The sequence below is a fragment of the Leopardus geoffroyi genome, chromosome B1, assembly GCF_018350155.1.
Source record: "Leopardus geoffroyi isolate Oge1 chromosome B1, O.geoffroyi_Oge1_pat1.0, whole genome shotgun sequence".
Lineage (NCBI taxonomy): Eukaryota > Metazoa > Chordata > Mammalia > Carnivora > Felidae > Leopardus > Leopardus geoffroyi.
In genome coordinates this window covers 13,516,238-13,540,562 of record NC_059327.1, presented here as the reverse complement: position 1 = coordinate 13,540,562, position 24,325 = coordinate 13,516,238, and the positions used below count along the sequence as shown (strand labels likewise).

General features: G+C 40.1%; 1 protein-coding gene across 24 annotated transcripts in view; it reads right to left on the bottom strand.

Annotated features, from left to right (window-relative positions):
• The window catches only part of TENM3 (teneurin transmembrane protein 3), a 1,282,904-nt gene that overhangs the window by 161,974 nt on the left and 1,096,605 nt on the right, over positions 1-24,325 (bottom strand). For all 24 annotated transcript variants that reach the window (XM_045452383.1, XM_045452387.1, XM_045452410.1 and 21 more), the window contains one exon: positions 5,493-5,731. In XM_045452383.1, the coding sequence (XP_045308339.1) occupies positions 5,493-5,731 (239 nt within the window). The remainder of the gene's footprint in view (positions 1-5,492; positions 5,732-24,325) is intronic.

The window sequence follows — 24,325 nt, the reverse complement described above, 5'->3', positions numbered from 1 at the left end:
GTGGTCTACGGGCCACAGCGGCGTCACTTGGGAGCCTGTTTGAGACACACACCTCTTATTCTCGCTTCAGATCTCCTGAGTCATAATATGCCTTTTCATAGGATCCCCACGTGATTCCTAGGCGCACGGAAGTTTGAGAAGCACAAGTCTGTCTTCAGATTACATGTTCTGGAACGCCACCGAAGCAACCTTATTTTGAGAAAACAACAACACAGATGATTCTTTTTCATTGCTATGTTTTGGTATCTGCAATTCCTTCCCTATTTTCAGTTCTTCAAAAACCTCAGGGAGGGGAGTATAATATAGGGGGGTCCTTGACACTTGCCAGTCTAGCTTCCATCATGGACCAGCTGTGTGACTCTAGGTGAGACGTCTCCCTAAGCGGTAGATTCTTTTTGTTAAAGGGCTGATAGATTTTTCCTGTTAACTTCATACTGTTGTTGTGAAAATTCAATCAGGCAACTCATATGCCGCTTCAGACGCCATGTCAGGCGCACCGTGAGGGTGTCACAGGTACCACTGTGGTGGTATGTCACGTTTCTTCCTTCCCATGCTTTGGATGACATCTCCTCAAGGTGATCTCCCGCTAACCATTTTGTCATCGAGACTAGTGAACCAAATTCTTCCTCATCTTTTGGCCATCACCTGCTGGACTGGGTTTTTCCCCAACTTTTTCAGCCAGCGACACATGTTGCCTTTTCTTCTTTTCTTTTCTTCTCTTTTCTTTTCTTGCTGTTGTTCATAAGGCTCAGACTGCTACGGAAGTAGGTACCGTTCAAAGAGTGCTCGCAAACATCATTTGACCATGAGCTTCTGGAAGAAAGAGCTAATTTGAACCTCTAGCATGTATCAGAGTGCCCAGAAAAATGTTCACCTAAACCTAATGATTGAAAAACCATAAACGTACTAGAAGAAAATTGAAGTCATTGATTTATTTATTTATTTAAAGTTTATTTACTGACTTGAGTTAAAATTTAATTCTTGTATTAACAATATTCACGAACTATCTATTGATTCAATTCTCCTTGATGTGTAGTTCGTCAACCATCGTCTGTCACACATTCAATCCAACCAGATGTGTAAGCTCAAATGCACGCAAATCAAAGGGAGAACGCTTATAGAAGCCTTACTGCCACTATAGAATGTAGCCATCCAAGTCAATTTTACCTCAAAAAACACAGTTTTCATCTTTATTCTGTAGAGAAAACTGCTGTATTTTTGGTTGACAATGAAGCATCATCAGACGATGATTATATTTTCAAACATTAGTTTTTTGTTATTCTTAACAACTAGAGACCCTTACATGTGATAACATATATTTGGAACATATAAGTACCATTGTAATGACGTACACCTGCCTATGACTCAACATGGTAATTTGAAATATTTTTTATAATATACTGATTTGCAAATATGGCTGATAATAAACTATTTCATGTGTCAAAAAAATAAAGTTTATTTATTTCTTTTGGGGGAGGTAAGAGCAGAGAGAGAGAGAGAGAGAGACAGAGAGAGAGAGAGAGAGGGAGAGAGGGAGAGAGAGAATCCCAAGGTGTTTCTATGCCATCAGCACGGATTCCAATACAGGGCTTGATCCCATGATCCTGGGATTATGACCCGAGCCAAAATCAACAGATGCTGAACCAAAGGTGCCAATTTAAATGAATTAAAAAAAAAAAAAACCTCTTTAGAGAGTGAATACTTTATAGGTATAACATGACAATAAGATATTATAGAGAAACATTGATAAACGTGATTGCCTAAAACATTCTATACAACATATGGCAAAACGATTATGAGAAAAATTAAAAATAAATTAGAAAATATAAAACATATGTGACAAATGACTCATATCCTTAATGAACACTTGTAAATGAAAGGGGAAAAAAGGAGAAAAGCCCCAACAGAAAACTGGGGGAAACAGAAGAAACAGAAATGGTCCATGAGTCTGTGGAAAGATATTCAGTAATAAATGAGAACAACAATAAAATGCTTTAGCCTAAGAGATTGGCAAGGGTTAAAAGAGATTGGCTACTGATAATGAGTAGCATTGGTAGTTGTGTAAACAGGGTAATTTGGCCATGGTTTGCAAAATGTAAGACGTGCCTACCATTTTGGTATACACTTTCAACGAATTTATTCAGATAAAAAATTTACACACACACACACACACACACACACACTTAAATGCATAAGAAAACAGTCACTGCACTTTTGGGACCGAGTGAAACATACCCACTAAATAAAATCAAACACATATGACGTTTCACAAATGGTAAGCGAGAAAGTTTGGTACCAAACGGATTAAAGGTATGGAACTCTAGCGTATATATGCTTGGAAAAAATATCTGGAGGGGTATACACCAAGAAGTTAACGTGTGGCTACCTGTGCACAAAGTTCGCAGCACCCATGGGAATGTATTTTCACTCTCTTTTCCAGCTTTTCCTTATTCTCTGAAATTCTGATACAAACAGGAAAAACAAACAAAACCCATTCTCCTCCCCTCCTCCTTCCCTTTCAGAAAGCTATTCACCTTGACTCTCCCAAGATAACTTTATCGTAGACGAGAGACGTGCTAATACTACATTCTGCTAACTTCTCATGACCTTACTGGAAGGTGACGAAGAAAATTCTAGGATAGAGGTAATTCCTCAAGCTTTTTATTTTATTTTTTTCTTAAGGTTTGAACTTTATTTATATCGACAGTCCATACGAGAAAAGGGACCTCTAAGGGAACGGGGGAACAAAAAGTTTCAGGATGGCAGCACTTTTGTTAAAGGTTGTGAGGTCAATTTGATGGTGACATCGGTCTCCCCATTGATTCTGGGGTTTATCAGACTGATCTAAGCTGGACAGGCAAGCTTTTTTCTCCATCCCCGCTTTATATGCACACTCAACAGAAAAAGACAACCTTCCCTGACAGGGGTGTTCTATTCTTGTTCTCAAGGGTAAAGGTGGCTTCTTCAGTCTGGAAAGATTTATCATGCCAGCTGATGAACGAGTCCTTTACCCGATTGAAACAACAAAAACCACTGCGTTAGTGTGTTAGTCATTGAAGCACTGGAAGACCAGTGAACATTCTAAGTATATCTGTGCTTAATTAAAGCAAGAAGAATAGGAGATAATTCTTTGATGATGCAAGTCATTTTTGCTGGATAACACCTGGGTTGCGTTGCCTTAAGGTCCAACACGGTAACTAGAGCATAACAACTGTTCGACAAATACCTGTCGTATGGAGTATACTGACTATATAAAAAAATGTATTAACTGTATTTGCATGTGGGGAAAGATAAAATCACAGGGACAAGTTTATGAGAGTGGCCGTGGCAGGAATAAAGTGTGATGCAAACCGCCAAACAAGAAAAATGGGCAATTTGAAGACAAGGAACATTCTGAGTTTTTACTTAGAAGTCTGATACTCTATCAAGTTCACGAAGGGAGCCTTGAAAGGAGTCCAACTCTCACAAATAATAAGGAGCTAATCTCACATTAAAATGCTATTTTTTTCCGGCTAGTCACACATTGTAAACAAAACTAAATGGTATCAGAACTGATATCCAAAATATTCAACAGCTGGTGGGGCACAAGCGTGTACAATCAGAAAATATGTCTCACAGCACAGCAACGGCATGGACCCTGACTTCCAGCCCCGCAGAGTAGTTATCTGTCTGTATGGCATGTACTATGGTAAAAAAAAAAAAAAAAAAAGCCCCCTACAAACACGTATGCTTAATTTATTACATCCCATTTATGCCCGGTGCATTTCAGAACCATTTAAAATTCCTTAGCAGCACACCGCTGACAGATACAGATAATTTATACAACTAACTAGAAGAGATTCTCTTAATGGCTAGGTATTTTCTAGCTGAATGCTAGAAGTTTGTCTCTGAATCCCAATTTGTGTTGTGCTGTTCCTCATTTACCTAGAGTGTTATGAAACAGCACAGCATTGTTTCATTAGGGTGTGGTTTGAGCATTTTTACAAGGAGGGAGTTGACTCAGATTGGAAAGTAACGAAAAGGTTGCGTCTTGCTTTCATTTCTGACGGACAGTGGCTGAGGTGGTGTATGAATCGTGGTCATGAGGATAATGAGGCCGTATCCAGGTTTAGTGGGAAAGAGTGCCCTGATTCATCAGTGATGCCTGCCATCGACAAAGCGTTGGAAGTAATAGCACGCAACGTGGCCCATCCTTGCCATCTCGGACTCAATTATCTCTAAAGTTCCTTCATGCTTTGTTATGCTAGATTTCTTTCTTTTTTAATTTTTAATGTTTTTATTTATTTTTGAGAGAGAGAAAGACAGAGAGGGTGGGGGAGGGGCGGAGAGAGACAGGGAGACACAGAATCCGAAGCAGGCTCCAGGCTCTGAGCTGTCAGCACAGAGCCCGATGCGGGGCTCGGTCTCACGAACCTCGAGATGGTGACCTGAGCCGAAGTTGGATCCTCAACCGACTGAGCCACCCAGGCGCCCCATTCTGTATTTCTTTCAAATATTGTGATTCAAAATGGCATTTCACTTTCCAAAATATATAATTTATAAGTGAGGGGTACTGTAGCTAATAACAGAAATCGGTTCATTGCAAAAGCATCATACTATTCCATATACAGCTCTGTAATTCTCTTATTCAGTTCTAGAATTTCAGGGGCTTCACAGATCGCTTTGTAAACTGAAGGGTGCACCCCTGGCTGCTGTTCTTGTTAGATAAACCATATAGTCGGTGATTAATCTCGGTGGACACCATTAGCATTTCACAAGCGGATCAAAATCCTATGTGGTCATTTCTGACATTAAAAAAAAAAGCCATTTCTAATAGTCTGAATGCTCACACCTGTTATGAAACAGTTAAAAGGAATATTTACGGCTTCTCTTAGCAGCTTCCATCATTTGGGTTACTATTAAATGAAAAATATGATCAATACTACATCAGAAAAGATGAAAAATCCACATGTATGAATGAGTATGTAATCCATTCACTGTTTTATGGACGCGTGGTTCTCCGGAGAGTGTTGCTGAGTGCAAGATGATGGTCCTGAGTGATGAGTTTTACATTTAGATTGCTGAGTTAGCTGAAAGATGTGTAATATCACACGTAGGAGACAGCTCCCCATTGACTATGCATCGAGGGGGACTCCTGCCTAGAAAGCCTTCGTGCAAGTGCATGAATGATTTTGTGTATGTGAAATGTCACAGAATCATCCACGCTTCAAGAGGGGTAAGTCAAACACAAGCTCACACTCTAGCCTGTGTCCAAGAGCATGCCTCCTTCTTTGTGCAAAGAACATACCTCTTTCTTTGTCCTTCTTTCTCCTTATCTAAGTTTGCTGAAAATCGCTTAAGACGCTCTGCGATTTACAAGGTATTAACTAACCCCTCCTCCAGAAAATAGACCTTGTAACGCACTTCCGGGCCACATACCTAGATAAAACCAACAGAACCACAACAGAACAGCGCAACTCACAGACAGAGTAACTGTGCATGTTTGTTCTTACCTATAAAATACGATAGGAGGATTGCCAGGAGCACGGAGACCCCTACAGCACACAGGGCGGTGCATTTCCAGCTACAGTACTTTGAAGACTTCTTGAATTTAAAAGCACTTCTTGACAGGGTGTTTCTAGGTAGTGGCCGAGTAGGCGGCGAATAAACAGAGCCAGATGCCATTGTGTATCCTGGGGTTGCAGTGCTGAACAGTGGCGTTGTCCCTGTTCCTGTTTTGAATAGGAAATGCCTGCGGGACAGGAGAATATCGTCGTGAGATACACATATATTAAAACGTGGGAGACAGACGCGGCTGGACAGGAGCGCTTCTCCGGGACGTACCTCATATAATTAAAAAAAAATCAGAACTTACGGAAAAATGTTAACCAACTCCTAGCAGTGAGTCTGATCAAAGAAACTGATGTGAAATATATATGGCGGTATTTATGCTCACACAGTTTTACTGTCCCTTCGAGGAGATATCTTGAGACACTATACAGGTATTCCAAACATACCATTTCCTGCACAAAATGATTCTGGAACCTCCCTGCAGGAACGGCATTAAGAACATACTCACATTTCACTTAAGAACACCATATCTTATTATTTTATAGCTACATGTGTATTTGCTGCTCTCTGAGACCAGGTACTCATATAAACACAAGAATGCATGACCACGTTGATGTCCTGCAGACTGATTTATTTTCTGGACGTCCAAGGAAACATTCTAACCCCAGCCTGCTCTCCCACTAACAAGCACCATCAAGTCTGGCCACAGGCAGCTGGTCAGGTCTCAAGGGATGCAAACTAATTTTATTTTTAGCTTATGTCAAATATGGCCAGGAAGGGAGAGAAAAAGGAAGCAATCACAGAACACTTCTAAAACCAACCTAAATAAACGACGGGGTCAGTGAAGCAGGTTTGAGATCAAAGATGGAAGGATTCTCTAACAACGGAGCTGGATGGCGGTAGCTGTGAAAGTCGTACATTCTCTTTGTCCGAAGGTGCGTAAGCAGAAATGAAATGATCACACGAAACGGTGCTGTATAAGAAATTCTTTAGGAAAGATTACTAACTTAGGATTCCTATCAACAATAAAAGTCTCCAAATTAAAAAAAACAGCACCATGTTTTTCATGGCTTACATTTCATAGTATACCAGTAATTTATTGTGTATTTACTTTGTGTCCTAATATTTGTTATTATTTTCCCTAATATTATTTTCTCTAATATTTTCCCTTCACTGTTCAGTGAAGTCAACAGACTGTGTTCTCTCTTACATACTCAGGAGGTTATAGGCATTCTGGAACATTCCACCACGGTACAATACAGTTTTTATGAAATATTTGAGACGGTACACAGCTGAATCTTTTAAATATTACTACTGATGGACTGATTTTAATGTATTAGAAAGTAAATTGAATATGTCAAAGAAGTTAAGGGGTTAAAAGGACAGCACTCAAAAGTTAGATTTTGGAGGTTCAAATCCTGCTTCATTATTTACCAGGTATGTGCCCTTGGACGAGTTACTTAATCTCTCTCTTTGTTTTGGTTTCTTAGCATATAAAACGGGGATAGTGATAGCATCTACCCTTCAGGAGTTTCACTGCAGCTCAAAGGAGTTAATATTTACTGTAAAGTGCTTGGAATATTGTGGGCAGAGAAGAAGTGTTTGATAAATACAAGAGGAGTCAAAGTCATGATTTGATGTATATTACTGCTAAGGTTAATCAGGTATTTAAGTCACAGAGAATCCATTTCCAGAAAATTACTATGTCAACAATAGTGTAGCTGGTGTAGCGATATGGCAAAAGTCATGAAAGTCTGCCTAACGCAGGTACGGCAGACTGAATTCTGGTGTAGAAATCAGAGTTGAGTTTAAGTTCCTGGTCTATCATTTCCTAGATACATGATGCCAGAGATGCTAAGTTTTGTTCTGTTTTCCATCTGTGGAATGGAGCTGAGGATTTACTTACCTCACAGGGTGGTAGACCGGGTAATGTATCTAAAAATTCTGTGTCAACCACGAAATTAGGACAGATGCAAACGATAAATTACTATCCTATAAATGATACTAGCAGTTGTGTTGTGAATCTGTTTTCCGCCATGGAAGTACCGGGTAAGGCAAATTTCAAAGTCTATAGCCTGAATTAAATGTTAGGTTGGAAACAGCATTTTTTTGAATTTCCTACCATATTCCCATTCAGCATGGTTATTGAGAATGCGGGCTCTGGACCCAGGCTGTGTAGGTTCAAGTCCAAATTTCACCCATAAACAGGCTGGATGATGTATAAACTACTCAAATTTTCTGTATCCTGGTTCTATCATCTGAAAAATGGGAATAATAAGAGGGGCTGTTGTATAGGCGTTTTATGAGGGTTAAATATACGAGGGTTAAACACATATGATGTGTTTATATTAGGATCTGAACACAAGGGAAGTGCTCAATAAACATTAGCCGTTTTTCTTTCCAAAGTCACATTTTGAAACCCACGTTATAAAAGACCCAAAATTTTCATTTGATGACTTTAAAATCTCTGTTCAAATGTAACACCCTCAAAACCGACGTTTGCAAAATTAACTCCCCGGTTTACAAATTTCACTGGCAATTCCGCACACTGGCAAGCACTCTGGATGAGAAGACGGTCACACGCCAAGCAGTAACCTGATCATTTAGATGAGCTTCAAGCAACCTCTCTTTGGAAGGGACCAAACTGTAAATATTTTAGCCTCGTCTGGCTATACCAGCTCACGGCAGCAGCCATAGATAACGGGAGTGCGGCTGCATTCAAATAAAACTTGACTACGGACATTGAAACATTAGTTTCATATAATTGTCCCATGTCTTGAAATATTCTTTTTATTATTATTATTTTTTGAGTCACGTAAAGATGCAAAAACCATTCTGAGCTCATGATCAACACAAAAGCAGGTGACAGGCTGGATTTGACCTGTGTCGTTGGTGCCCTGGTCTGCATTCTCACTGTTTTTTAGGATGGTCCTTGAAGAGTGAGCAAGATGTTCGACAGCTCAATGCCACTGGAAGCAGCCCGAACGATGCACGGGCACTGCTCTTGGAGAAGGTGATGGACAGACAGGTGCAAAGGGACACTAACTGGTGTCCAACAAGCTTATTTTCTTCAACACGCTTATTACAATCAGTTCTTGTTTATCGACCGGTGTGGCAGGTTAAAATTTTCAAATACTATGCAAGGTGTGTTTCTCCCCCCTGAAGTTCCCTCCCCCTTTGGGATACAACCAAAACGTGTGATACAGAAATTAAGAGATACAAGTTCCCCTTAGATCAGAAACATTTTCATTTCATTATTTAGGAAGAGGAAAACAGGGAAGGGGTGGATGAAGGCAGGAGATTCGCCGTGTTTCACAGACACAGGCCCTGCTCCTGGCTTCCCCGGTGCCAGAGAAGCAGAGACTAAGGAGCGTATCAGCAGAACCCGAGAGAAGAAGAAATCTGGGCCTTCAATCTGAAACAGAGGCCCGAGGAGGCATCAGGATCTCAAAGAGAATGCAGGGCGCGTGGAGGTATTTCGGCTGTAGAGAGCCTCTCCAAGATTCCTGTGCTTCAGCTTCAATTATAAGAAGTAAAATTACTTCTACTGCTTCTAGAGTAGCTTGGAAATAGCAGAGTGCACCTGAAGAGGCCGCGCGGAACAGGATGAAGGCTGTCTCAGCCATGACGTGGCCGTCGACAATGAAGGAAGAGAGCGCAAAAACTTCCCGTCTTGGTGGAGGCTGAAACATGAGATGTTCCTGCTGTGCTCACAGGATCACATATAACAAGGCAGGGGTAGGACGGGGAGAGACATGGAACCGTCTAAGTTTTTAGGCCTGAGGGCGATAAATAAAATATAGACAAAACCATATTTAAAAGGCTGTTTATGTAGCCTACTAAGTTGAGGAATAAGAACCATACAGTCATGGCACAAATCGATGATGTGTCTTCTCCCGTTAGAATGTGAGCACCGGGAAATCTTAGTCACCTCTGTATTTTCAGACCTTAGAATGTTCCTGGCACCGGGGCGCCTGGGTGGCTCAGTCGGTTAAATACCCGACTTCAGCTCAGGTCACGATCTCACAGTTCGTGAGTTTGAGCCCCGCACTGAGCTCTGCACTGACAGAATCCCTGCTTGGGATTCCCTCTTTCTCTGCCCCTTCCCCACATGCCTTCTCTCTTTCTCGAAATAAATAAGTAAACTTAAAAAAAAAAAAGTTCCCTGGCACATAGTAGTTGCTCAATAAATACTGTAAAATAAATAAAATGGTGACCACTGTGCTGATGGAGGAAGTGAGTCTTAGAGAAATTAAGCACCTTGGCCAAAGACCTATAGCCAATAAATTAATAATAAAAGAAAAGAAAAGTTGGAAATTATAGGCACCAAAATAAAAATTATCCCTGGAAAATGTGTTATGCTTTTTTTAAAAAACTTATTTTTTTTCTTAATGTTTATTTTGAGAGAGAGAGAGAATGAGTGAGCAGGGGAGGTGCAGAGAGAGGGAGAGAGAGAATTCCAAGCAGGCTCTATGCCGTCAGCACAGAGTCCGATGTGGGGCTTCAACCCGTGAACTGTGAGATCATGACCCAAGCTGAAACCAAGAGTTGGATGCTCAACCAACTGAGCTACCCAGGCACTCCCTCCCTCGCCAATAATTTTAATGTTTATTTATTTTTGAGAGAGAGAGAGAGAGAGAGAGAGAGAGAGAAGAAAGGGCAGAGAGAGAGGGAGACACAGAATCCGAAGCAGGCTTCAGGCTCTGAGCTGTCAGCACAGAGCCCAACGTGGGGCTTGAACCCACGCACTGGGAGATCATGACCTGAGCCCAAGTCGGACGCTTTACCAACTGAGACAAGCAGGCACCTCTGAAAATGTGTTATAGCTCTATGCAAAGTGGTCTGGGTCATTTGAAATGGGAAATGGGATTTTGAACCCACACCCATGTGGCCCTAAAGCTTATGATTGTAGCCCCAACACTGAAAACATGCATCCAGGCACTGTGTGTCAGACAGTGAGCTAGATACATGCCAACCTCGAATGAGGCATCTTGCTTTCAATTTCCAAAATTTGAAATATCAAGACATGACGTCCATCTCCTTTGATAACCATGGCAAAGACCTTTCACCAAAAACTATCCTTGAATTGCTATGAAGTTATTATTTTTCATAAAGCGAAATACAGCTTCGAGATATCGCTGACAACCAAGATGTAATATTCAAAAATACCCTATCCACCAATAATAGTGGAACTGGAGATCTCCTTACTTTAAAAGAGTTTCTAGGGGCGTCTGGGTGGCGCAGTCGGTTAAGCGTCCGACTTCAGCCAGGTCACGATCTCGCGGTCCGTGAGTTCGAGCCCCGCGTCGGGCTCTGGGCTGATGGCTCAGAGCCTGGAGCCTGTTTCCGATTCTGTGTCTCCCTCTCTCTCTGCCCCTCCCCCGTTCATGCTCTGTCTCTCTCTGTCCCAAAAATAAATAAACGTTGAAAAAAAAAATTAAAAAAAAAAAAAGAGTTTCAAATTTACTTAATACGTATGTTTACTTTTGGTGCTGCAAGAGAAACAGCATTTAATTGTATTTTTTTGGCCACTGACTTTAAAACTCAGAAGTTCACTTTCCCTTCCTCCGTCTAAATGACTGTCCATATCAAATTAGTGCCCCAGAGACACTATATTTGTAAAATAAATACAGAAACATCATAAAACACTGAAAGAGAAGCCATACCATGAGTGTATTATATTTTTAAATCACTGGTCTTTAGTAATTTTAGACGGCTTCCTAGCATGGAAGCACAGAAAAAATGTGTAAAAACTGCTTAAACGGGTGCATTTGGAAACCATTTCAAACAAATGGTATCATCTGCATGAAGACGATTCCTTTAGGCAAAATTAGGCCTCCGAGTAGGCCTGTTAAAACACACATGGAAAAACTTCTTGGTCACTAACTAAGACCGGCAGAAAAGGTCTTTGTCAACCTATTTTGTGTAGTGTGGGACATGTAGTCTCAGATTTGGTAAAACAGGTTCAGAGAAGATGCCTCCTTTCCAACATCAACAGTGTCCTTTCCACTGCAATACAGAAAACATCAGACGCTGACGAGAATATATGGGGACTAATGTATCTCTGTAGGCCCAGAATGTCTTTTTACCCGTGTCAAGGTCCAACGCCATGCTTGGTTTATGAGTAGACCCCATCGAGATGAAACGGACAAACCAAGCCACATGAAATTCAGCCACACGAAAAGTAGACCGTGAGTCTTCTTACGAGAGAATTATTATTATTATTTTTTTGGATCTCATTCTAAGGCACACATTTCTGTGAGTCATTCCAGTCTCTCCTCATCCTGGGACTCTTTGCCAGGTCATATGGCCTTGGGAATATGCTTCGCACGTACAAAAAATTCTGCAAAAATTACTATCAAAAACATGCGGTTTTGACCTGGCATCCACATGAGGTTTGCAGGATAAAGGGAGAAATTTTCTTGACTTCGCAGACCATATTTGGGAATGAAAAAAGGGGATCCTGTGAGAATATTCCCCATTGTATTCGGCAATAAAGCAGCAGCAGCCGCAGCGGCGTTTTAACACGGAGCGCACCGGGCAGGCTGATTTCGTTCTGATGTTTCTAATGATGCCCTGCGTGACGCCTGCCTCCAGTTCCTCGGCTATTTGTGCCAGCGTTTTCACTCTGGTGATGAACTAGAGAGGCACACTTGAAGAGAGACTATCACAGACTGAGATGAGGAAAATCAATTTCAAAGCCCAAAAGACGGCTGGAGCAGGAAGGTCACTGAACACTAACAGTTGCTTTGTGGCTTTGGAATCTTGAGGGGGATTCTATTTAACAACAACAACAACCGGACGGGAACCGCGGAACTGCACCGCGTTATTAACTGTGACGCGCGCAGCAACGAAAACATAAATGGAAGCAATCACTCTGCATTACGCGCAATTAATGAGTGCTCGTTTCCCTTCTTAAGTTGAAAGATCTGTTTCTTTGTTGATCTGCCTTCAGACCCACCTTTTCATTTCAGCTTCCACCTCCTGTCCTGGCTTGTATTTCTAGCCGATCTTGTGAGGTATCTTTCTATGGGTCATGTCACAAATTTAAAATTAGTAGGGACAAAGACTGAATGCCCTCATCTTTCCTGCTGTCCCCATTCAGGCCTTTGGGTCACCGTTGGTAACTCTATCCTGTAGGTCTCTCTGAGGGACTTAGGGGTAATTTTCAATTATTCTTCTAGCCTGCCTGTCCTGCCCCCTGCCCCCACCCACCCCCTTGTATCCACCCTGCCAGAGAACCCTGCATTCTTTCCTTTATGGTCTGGTCTGGTCTTTTCTTTTTTCTTTTCTTTCTTCTTTCCCTTCCTTTCTTCCCTCCCTCCGTCTCTCCCTCTTTCTTTCTTTCTTTCTTTCTTTCTTTCTTTCTTTCTTTCTTTCTTTCTTCCTTCCTTCCTTCCTTCCTTCCTTCCTTCCTTCCTTCCTTCCTTCCCTTCCTCCCTCCCTCCCTCCCTCCCTCCTTGTCTGTCTTTTTTTGCTGGGGTTGAAAAGTTCTTTTGAGTTCTTATACTTCAGTTTCCTCTTTTGAATTGATTTGGCAGAGGCAAAGAAGAGACAAAAGTTACATTTTCATTTTAAAATTTCTACTCTCAAATGAAATGTCATGTTTTAAATACAAAATCTGCACAGTATGCTGAGGGACCGCTATATATCCAGTCATAATTCTTACTGGTTCTCCTCTCAAGCCACTTACAACTGCTTATTATTTATTTTGCTCTGTTTTACTCCATGTCTTAGCAAGTATGCTCTGTTCCTTAGAAATGGCTTACTTTTGATTGAGGTTGTCTTTCAAAACAATAAACTACAAAACACTATCATAAGATTTTTAATGGCAAAATACTCAGGTTTTTAAAGTAAATTTAAATGTGCTTCTCATTGTATTATATTATGTTGTATTGTATTATATGACATTATATTGTATTATATTATATCATGTTATATATCACAGCATATTGGTGCTCATGGAAAGATGCTGATATCAGGTATAAATTAAGTTGTATTATATAATGAAATCGTAAGCTTACAAGAGTCACTAGGAAATAAAGGGGTTCATACTCGTCTTGTTCAGATTAGTACAGTCATGTTACTCCTGTAGCATCGAGTATGTTTTCATAAGTTGGAAATTACAGGGACTGAAATGAAAAGCATCCTTGGGAAACATGTTATAGCGTTACTCAAAGTGGCTTGACTCATTTCCTCAATGGGACACTGAGATAGAAAATAAAAGTCCAAAAGAAAGTGTACAACCTCTGAATGACATTTTAATTAGATCAACTTCATTACTGGTTGCCTTCACAGAGAAGAGGTTTCTTCAATATTTTACGTTAGAAATCTTTTTAGGGATTTTCACCAACAAAGCAAAGGACTAGAATAAAGAGTGTTGTAGTGTTCAGTTCTATCCCTAAGGCACAGTTGAAACCTTTATTAGGGACATATGCACACCTGGAAAACTATTTCTTTTTGTATATAATCTATTCTATCTTACGGGGAGAAAGACACTACTGTCTAGGAGATGTTCACACTTCCTTCCTCACTATATTCTTCGTTGAACAGAGAGAGTAATTGACATCAAACTTAACGTGAGCTGCTTACATAAAACGTCTTGATGTCCTGCTTTCTACTTATGTTTCTAGACAAATCAGTAAAAAATTTTACCTAGAAAAACAGATTGCTTACCTCAAATTAGATGCTCTGATTTCAAAGACAACGTGCCAGTGAGAAGAGAGATTGGCTGTAATGGGTCACATTTACCACCTTTTCAGAATCCAAAGTTCTGGGAATTTTAAGGTATAGGTTCCTCTTCCTTCAGGCAAAATATAACTTTCTGGATTTAAGAGGCTTATTAAAGGTCTCACAAGATTTCCTCAACATCAAACGACTCTTCTAAAATGACATTTTCAGATCTAAAGCAAATGAATCCCACACTTACGGATTAAATTTACCTGGAAATATATGAAGGCTAAAATTAACTACTGAGTTCAAAATAGTTTTAGTCATTGATGATGCCAAAACAATGGGAGGGTTGCCTAGAATTCATTTTAAGACAAAATAATTTTTAAAAACTATCAGAATATATACAATTTAATTATTGTGTATTATCTTCCTTCCATATTGCCCATTACCACTCATTTAATTGCTTGTCGCCTATAACTGAGAATATGTTTATTAAATGCTTCTGAGTTTTAAAGCAGCCGCTACTATTTGTTAGCATATATTTGAAACAGATGATATACCTGAACGATGATATTAACCACCATGAGAGCACTCTCGATACTTAAAAATAACCTGGGCTTCATTAGCACAGTCTTTAGAATTTTCACTACCAAATCCTGAATTTTAAGTTCCAAAGCCAACTGGATTATCTGTTAAATGTATATTTAGCATTGTGTTTATAACTAATTAAAAGGCTGAAAAAGCGTTACTTAAATGCTGCGCTTTAGAGAATAATACAGGGAAATACAACATTCCTGGTGGCTTTCAAACAGAAGACTAAAGAAAACAAAAGCCCATATAGAAAATTACCTGTTCTTATTCAAGGCCGGGTTCCTGCTTGTTTTTCCTACCTTTCAGCAACTGATTCTCAATAGGTATCCAAAGACATCTAGAACAATTACTTACTGTGTTTCAGTACCTACTTATTTGGAAAGAAATCACCATCAGTCGAGAAGGGTGGCCCCCAGAAGCTCTGTGAGACTGAACTAAGAGACTGCAGAGGCTGTGAATTTTCAGGGAGAAGCCCACCCACACTAGCGTCTGAGTAAGGCTTAATAAAAGGTGTTTGGCAGTCTCCAATCTTTCCTAAGAGAACAGTTCAATCAGACTGATCACGGTATCATAGGTTTGGGTAAGGCCTGGTGAACTTAGGTAGCCAAGGGCTGGTCCACTAATAGGAACAAAATGTACTTAGAGACCATTTCATACATTAAAGCAGCGGTCCTCAAACACCAGCTTGCATCGGAGTCCCTTGGAGGGCTGGTTCTCGATGGAACCCCCAGCAGTTGATGTTGCCGGCCCAGAGCCCACACTTTGAGAACCGCTACAGTAATGATTCAGTGTAACTCAAGACTCCCAAGATTCTATAACAAATCAGAAAATCATTCAAAAGATTCCTGTTTAGAAAGTTACTGCTGGTAGCTCACAACAAGCCGTCAACTCCGAACAAATGGAATTTTTACAATACAAGGCTCAGTCCATCTGACCCCAGAATCAAGTGGCTTAAACATTTTTCACTGTTCTAGGTCATCTCAATCTTAATTTTTTACTTACAACATCCCCCTTTATGGTACTTCCCTTTCAAATGCATCTAAGTGTTAGGAAATCAGGTCCTTCAGACCTTCTCATCTTACTGCTACTTTTATCTATCATGTTTATTGAACTTTATCTCTAAATGAGATGTCAGTGGGGTACCTGGGTGGCTCAGTCGGTTAAGCGTCCGACTTTGGCTCAGGTCATGATCTCACAGCTCGTAAGTTCGAGCCCCGTGTCGGGCTCTGTGCCGACAGCTCAGAGCCTGGAGCCTGCTTCGGATTCTGTGTCTCCCCCTCTCTCTCTACCCGTCCTCCTCTCATGCTCTGTCTCTGTCTCAAAAATAAATAAACATTAAAAAAAATTTTTAATGAGATGCCAGTATCTGTTCTCTGTTGCTTGTTTCCTGCACTACCTGTATTTCCGTGTGTGTATGAAACGTTCACCAAGACACTATCTTATTCCACAAGCACCTTCTTTTGGGGGTTCTCTTTCTGTCTCTCTTGGAACTTAATGCTTGGGTTTGTGAACCACGTAGAAGTCGAGCTGATAATTCACCGTGGGTATTTACAACATCCCAAAGGGTTCCCACTTTCTTCATACAGATAATGCCATTTCTCTACCCTTAACCTTTCTGGCTGGAATAGTTTTTACGTGTTCTTTTTTTCCTCTAAAATCCTGGCTTCAATTTATTACCTGTATTAAAATGTATAGGGGGAAAAAAAACTACCTCTCATCCTTTATCTATTAGCAGAGACTTCTGGAAAACTCAGCTCTAAATATTTTTAAGGCACTGTGCACACACACAGATACACATAAATACAACCTCTTTACTGCTTTACACATCTGCTATATTGAGGAGAGGGAAAAGAAATAAAAACTATTTCCTGCATAAATGCCTTCTCCTTAACTTTTCTTTGAAGCTGCTGGGGACAACAGTGACCCTCAAGGTGGTGTTCCTAGCACTGGCCACAGTGGACGCACTACCCACTCTGACAAAGGTCGTAGCAGGGGTAGCCTCAGAGGTGCCAGACAAGGTGACAAAAAATCCTCTTACTGAGGTTCAGAGGGAGCAGAATTCCAGCATATCTGGAAAAAAAAATCCCAGGCTGAATCCTCCTTATTACAGTTAAAGAGAAAGTTTTTTTTTCTCTCAGTCTTTCCATATTATTTAAAAATTTTTTTTTAATGTTTTATTCATTTTTGAGACAGAGAGAGACAGAGCATGAACGGGGGAGGGGCAGAGAGAGAGGGAGACACAGAATTGGAAGCAGGCTCCAGGCTCTGAGCCGTCAGCCCAGAGCCCGACGTGGGGCTCGAACTCACGGACCGCGAGATCGTGACCTGGCTGAAGTCGGACGCTTAACCGACTGCGCCACCCAGGCGCCCCTATCTCTGATAATTTTTAAATAGGGAGAGTTCAGAGTAGATGTATATGCCCGTGTGTGTGTACATGTGTATAAATTTTCTAAGAATTGGCCAGGGCTGGTTCAAAATGGATTCATTATTTTTGCCTCTAATATAAAAGTACTCTTACTATAAACTTAATTGGAAATGTTTTATAGTAAGTAATATCCTATGCATCCCTGAATTGTAAAAAGTAAATGTTTTAGAGTCCTACTAATTAAAATGCTTCTTCATTTATTACCTTTAAATTAATTATGGTATGCATTTTAAAGAAAATATTTTAAATAAGAAAATTAAACACCCCACCCCCAAGTGAGTAATCAACATTAGAATGTAAATTATATATTTTGATGTGAAAACAAAAGAACAAATATGTCATGATTCTAGCTGTGACACAGTGAGTTAGTGAGACCTATAAGCTCCTTCTTCATGCTGATAGCATGTTGTGGTCTCAAATCTATTACACTTTTGAATTGATGTGCTATTATCTTTGGACAACTTTCACACCAGGAGGTGATCCCAGCAAGAAAAATGTCTTCAATGAAAAGCTTATAAACAAGATACATTTCACTGCTGTTACCTGAATTAATACGAGCTATTAGTGGTTGTACAAAACGTGGTTTGAGACAAAAACTGTTTTTAACATTTTGCCAAAAAATTCTGCAATATGAATGTGTGAATAATTATACATTTTAGCAATTGCCACTGTAGCCATTTGTAATTACAATGAATACACAAACATGTTCATGGTAAATACAACATTATATGTTCACTGATCTCTGAAAATTGGGAAGAAAAGTTCTAGAATATTAAGGTGATTTGTGCAAAATGTATTTTAGTGAATTCTTTCATATTTACTTTTAGGTCTTAACTGAGAAACGAATATAATATAATATAAAAAAACTAATTTAATATAATATAAAATGTAAGCATAACCACACCTTTCAAAAACATATAGGGTTATTATAATAGGAAGCAAAGATTTTTATTATGACTTATTTTAACATAGGTATGTCTATAATCAAGCACAAAATCATGTTACAGTTTGGGAGGTTAGGAACTGAACAACAGGTCAAATACGCAGATTTTTTTCTTTTCCTTTCCTTTTTATCATGATCAAGAAGGCTCAACAGTCTTTGTTTCAAATTTTAGTTATTACAATAGTGCAGCCATACCATCAAAGGCAGAAACGTGTGTTAGATATTTTCCTACATGTTTTAAGATTATCAATTATACCTACTGTTGGGAAATGATGTACTAAATATATTAAGATGACAATGGGAATGAAAAAGAATGCCTTAAAATTCCTATGGGCTATTTGAACAAGATTTCAATTATTAATTCATTTAATTATCGACAGCCGTCTATGCTTACAAAACTGTTCAGCAAAGTTCTTTCTCTGCAAGTTTGAGAAGGAAGTGTGATCCAGATAAAGAGGTGAATTCTGATGTTAAGTTTATGACGAATGAAAGAATTTCAGGGTTGTAAGAGATGTTGAAGGTATCTTAGTCAATCCAGTATGTGGTAGTGAACATTAAGTAGTAACAAAACAAAACATAAAACAACCATCCCAGAGAGAGGAAAGTGTTTTTTTTTTTTTTTTTTCAACGTTTATTTATTTTGGGGACAGAGAGAGACAGAGCATGAACGGGGGAGGGGCAGAGAGAGAGGGAGACACAGAATCGGAAACAGGCTCCAGGCTCTGAGCCATCAGCCCAGAGCCTGACGCGGGGCTCGAACTCCCGGACCGCGAGATCGTGACCTGGCTGAAGTCGGACGCTTAACCGACTGCGCCACCCAGGCGCCCCAAGAGGAAAGTGTTTTAAATAAACCTGAGTGAGCACCTATTTACCATGCGCAAAGAAAACACGATCTAATTTTAACTTCACAAAATCCTCACTGCGCGCGCGTTATAAAATCTACTTTTTTTTTTTTTTTTAAAGTAGGCTTCACATTCAGCAGAGTGCAACGTGGGGCTTGAACTCACAACCCTGAGATTAAGATCTGAGCTGAGGGCAAGAGTCGGATGCCTAACTGACCAAGCCACCAAGGCACCTCCTATATTCTTTTCTTTAAATTGAGTACACTGGGCCGTAATTTGCCAAAGTGTATACAGAGGCAAAACCAGGTCTTTTTAGGCCCTAAAACTTATGTTCTTGACCAGTTACATAATAGCGGAGTCGTTTCTATACGAGCTATGTATCTTTTTTTTTTTTTTTAATTTTTTTTTTTTTTCAACGTTTATTTATTTTCGGGACAGAGAGAGACAGAGCATGAACGGGGGAGGGGCAGAGAGAGAGGGAGACACAGAATTGGAAACAGGCTCCAGGCTCTGAGCCATCAGCCCAGAGCCTGACGCGGGGCTCGAACTCACGGACCGTGAGATCGTGACCTGGCTGAAGTCGGAAGCTTAACCGACTGCGCCACCCAGGCACCCCCAAGTTATGTATCTTAACTCGCGTATAAAACGCACTCCAATTTAGGGGTGCCAGTCGGTTAGGCGCCTGACTTTGGCTCAGGTCATGAACGTGCAGTTCACGAGCTCCAGATCTCATTGGGCTCTGTGCTGGCAGCTCAGAGCCTGGAGCCTTCTTCTGATTCTGGGTCTCCTCTCTGCCCCTCTCCTGCTTGTGCGTGTGCTCTCTCTCTCATTAATAAAAATTAAAAAAAATTAAAAACTCCCTTCAATTTGTATTTACCTCCTGTCTAAAGAATAAGAAAGACACTAAGCTTTAATACCATAATGCGGTGATGATGGTGGAGGTGGCCTTCAGTTCTTTGGTGGGAAAGTCACTAACCTCAGTGACGTATCCTGAGAGAAGAAGTGTTCCCCAAGTAACGCTCTCACCTTTCAACTTTTGTGGCTTGTGTGCGATGGGTTAACCACACGATTCTTCATGGTATTTGGAAACGAGTTGTAGAGTGATCCTGAAAATCTTTTTTAACCACATAAAGGTTAGCCAGCTAGCTCACGGCAATGTACCCAAAAGAGTTATAAACCTTCCAAACGAGTTAAACATATAACAAGAAGGGTCCAAATTTGCTGACCGTTTCTGGGATGACAAGTGGCTGTTAGTGTGGCATGCTACCAAGAGTATATTTTTGGGAAAATTATTAATCTGTCCTTCAAGGTAAAGTAGTATAAAACAGTGAGTAAGAAAGTACCAGTCCTCTAAAGAAACTCTTAGTGCAGACAGGATCTTTTTAAAACTCGCGTTTGGAAATGTTCCCATCAACATATTATTTTGTTGCCAAGAACAATGACTACCATCTACAACAATTTTTAATTTTCTAAACTGTTGAAAAGTCTGAAAAACATGTATCTTAGTGAGCTTGGTCCTTATTTAAAGATGTAAAAATGGAACAACTTTCTAATTAGTTTGCTAGAACATCAGAGAAAGTAGCCAAATTTCAACAGATACAGTATGATCCCAGTTATCTGTGGAATCTAACAAAATTGAACTCATAGAACCAGAGAGAACAATGGTGGCTGCCAGGGGCTGGGGAGGTGGGGGAACTGAGGAGAGATGTTTGCCAAAGTGTAAGATAAATAAATGTTTTTATTTTTGAGGAGAGAGAGAGAGAGAGAGAGAGAGAGAGAGAGAGAGAGAGACAGACAGAGCCTGGGTAGGAGGGGGCCAGAGAGGGAGACACAGAACCTGAAGCAGGCTCCAGGCTCTGAGCTGTCAGCACCGAGCCCGACGTGGGGGCTTGAACTCACGACGAGACCATGACCTGAGCCAAAGACAGACACTTAACCGACTGAACCACACAGGTGCCCAAAGTGTAAAACTTTTAGTTATAAGGTGGGTAAGTGCTGGTGATCTAATGTGCAGCCAGATGACTACAGCTAATAATATTGCATGGGATACTTGAAATTTGCTAAGAGAATAGACCTTGAGTGCTCTCAACACACGCAAATGTACACGTGTGCGCACACACACACACACACACACAGAGTATGTGAGGTGATGGATATATTAATCATTTCCAAATGTGTGTGTGTGTGTGTGTATGTGTGTGTGTGTGTGTGCGCGTGTGTAGATATATTTAATGATCAGGAAGTTCATAGTGTTGTTAGGGTCAAAAAAGGTTTAAGGTATGATTAATATTTGATATGTAATTGTCTTATAAATGTATATTTAATAATTTATTAAACAAAACTAAATAATAGATTGAAAGAAAATAAAATTATTTCAAAATGGTATTTATTTCGGGACATCTGGGTGGCTCAGTCATTAAGCAACTGACTCTTGATTTCCACTCAGGTTATGATCTTGCAGTTTGTGAGTTCTAGCCCCACATCACGCTCTGAACTGACAGTACAGAGGCTGCTCGAAATTCCCTCTCTCTCTCTCTCTCTCTCTTCCCCTCTCTTTGTCCCTTCCCTGCTTTCGCTCTCTCTCAAAATAAATTAACTTTAAAATATTATTTATGGGGTGCCTGGGTGGCTCAGTCGGTTGAGTGTCTGACTTCAGTTCAGGTCATGATCTCACAGTTCAGGAGTTCGAGCCTGGAGTTGGGCTCTGTGCTGACATCTCAGAGCCTGGAGCCTGCTTCAGATTCTGTGTCTCCCTTTCTCTCTGTCTGTCCCCTGCGTGCACGTTCTCTCTCTCTTTCTCTCAAAAATAAATAGCTAAACATTTAAAAAACTAAAATAAAATGTTACTTATTTAATTTCATCCTTTCAATGTTTAGTTTTACACATGTATGATAACATGCCTAAGATTAGTACATTGCTAGTTCTGCATAATTAATGATGTAATAAATACATGTATTTTGGGTTGAGTGCTTTTATTTTCTTTCATATGTAATTTATAAAATAACTTGGAGACACCACAAGAAGAAAAGAAATAAATTTAGAATTTGGGATCTAGCTGAGAGACACCCGCTAATTAGTCATGTGACCTCGGGCCGATTACTAAATCTCAATGGGCTTTAAAAGAAGGCAAGATAAGGTTAACTGCAAGATTAACTCCAATTGTGAAATCTGTTCTGGAACAGAGTCCATCTTTCTCAAAAGCAGTCAGAACTTCTCCGCGTCCTCTATAACAACCTTGAGTTTTTCAAACTGGTACATGGTAAGACTTTCATAAACACTGGCTGAGTGAGTGAATGCATCCAGGACTCAGTTCAGGAAATACCACTCCCCTACCGCTATCTCAGATCATGTCTTCCCCAGTGGTTCACCGTTACTTTTTCCGAAAGCAAATTCTGTCTTTGAAAATTTACTTCGTAGTTTAATTCCTGTAGGAAGTCACCCCAATTAAATAGGGACTACACTGATCAGTCTCATGATCAAAAAATACCTATCTCCAAAGGTGAAAAGGCTATGTCATTGTTCACAAACTTTATCAACATGTCCGTTCTTGTTAGCTGTCACTGCCTTTCCTTCACCAAGCCTTTACTGCCTTTGTAGTTGTCACTTACCTGTGTAAATATGGAATCAATTACTTTTCTCTTCAGTGGAGAGTGTAAGAAAATAAAAAGCAAAGAAGCTAAAGTGCCAGGCACTTTGCAATGACATTTCAATGAATCCTTCTAAAATCTTTGAGAAGTCCATCAAAACCCGTTATATGACAAAATAAACAAGATAAAAATAGATGAGTAATCCGCCCAAGGGGACACAGCTAATTGGATGTTAAGATTTTAACACAGATTTGTCTGTCACCAACCCATGCTTTTTCCCACTGCTCCGTGACCAGGAAGGAGCACTATTACATCAGTGCAGGATGTGACTGGGACACAATGATTTCTGGTGGTGGTATTTTAAGTGGGTCAGATGCTAAGAAATCATAAAGAGGTTCATGGTAGAATCAGAGGGGTTATCAACAGAAGTTATTAAGCTTAGCTGGTTAACTGCATAATCTTGTGGGCTCCAAGGAAAGGGTTCTAAGAATGGTATAACAGAAAACAGACTTGGGACGCCTGAGGGGTTCAGTTGGTTAACCGTCTGGCTTGGCCTCAGGTCATGATCTCACAGTCTGTAAGTTCGAGCCCCGCGTCGGGCTCTGGGCTGACAGCTCCGAGCCTGGAGCCTGCTTCGGATTCTGTGTCTCCCTCTCTCTCTGCCCCTCCCCCGATCACACTCTGTTTCCTCTCTCTCAAAAATAGATAAACATTAAAAAAAATGGGAAAGAAAAAAGAAAACAGACTTTATCTCAGGTCTGAGGGAAGAAATAGAGAAGACAAAAACTATGTCAAGGGAAAAATGAAGAAACACTAGAAACAGTAAGCAATTCTCTTTTGAGAGGGTGCTTCTTAACTGGTGATCAAACCAGAGGATGAGACTTGAGAGCACAACACAGCTTCAAAACTGGACAGAAACACGTTCTAGGAAAAAGATAGAAGCTCCATGTAATCGTGATGTCAGGCTGAGATAAAACACACACGTGCATACACAGAGCATGCACACACACACACAAGGATCGACCCGTTTTCACAGACAATATTAGTGAAGGTAAAAGGATTTAAAAACCTCACAAAACAGTGGCTGAAGAACAGGAAGTGACTCGCCTCAAAGTGAATAGGTCAGATTCAGAGAAAGGTAAGAATTAAATCCCAGTCATTAGCTATGACCAGAGTAACAGGCGTGCGTGCGTGACCTTCTACTTTGATCCTGTTCAGAGAAGGGGCTAGAAATGTGTTGGAAGTAATTAAGAATTCATTTTCCTAGGTACTATGGAAATTAAGGTTATCACGTATGAATATTTTATACAGATTGCTGGTTATCCAAAACCAAACATTATCAGAGGGTACAGTAATTGCAATTTGTTGAAAATTATGCTTTCAGAAAATCACTTAAGGCCTATAGCAAATAATTAATGCAATCTTTCTTGGTGTTTTAATTGCTATTATAAAGAAACTGGTTCACTTCAATTAAACAAAATAACATACCTACTCTCTTGTACGGTATCTTCATCATGCTCGAAAGACACCTAAAGCTTTAAATACCTTAAGCAAGACTGAGGTCTAACTTCTGACAGATGTGGAGACAATGCTTCCATCAAGGATTTTACTGATTCATTCCAAACATTTACTACTTTAGTTAATTAAATGTCTCAAGAATATGAATAGTTGCCTTTCATCATAATTTAAAGATTTTTTTTTTCTTTCCAGGAAC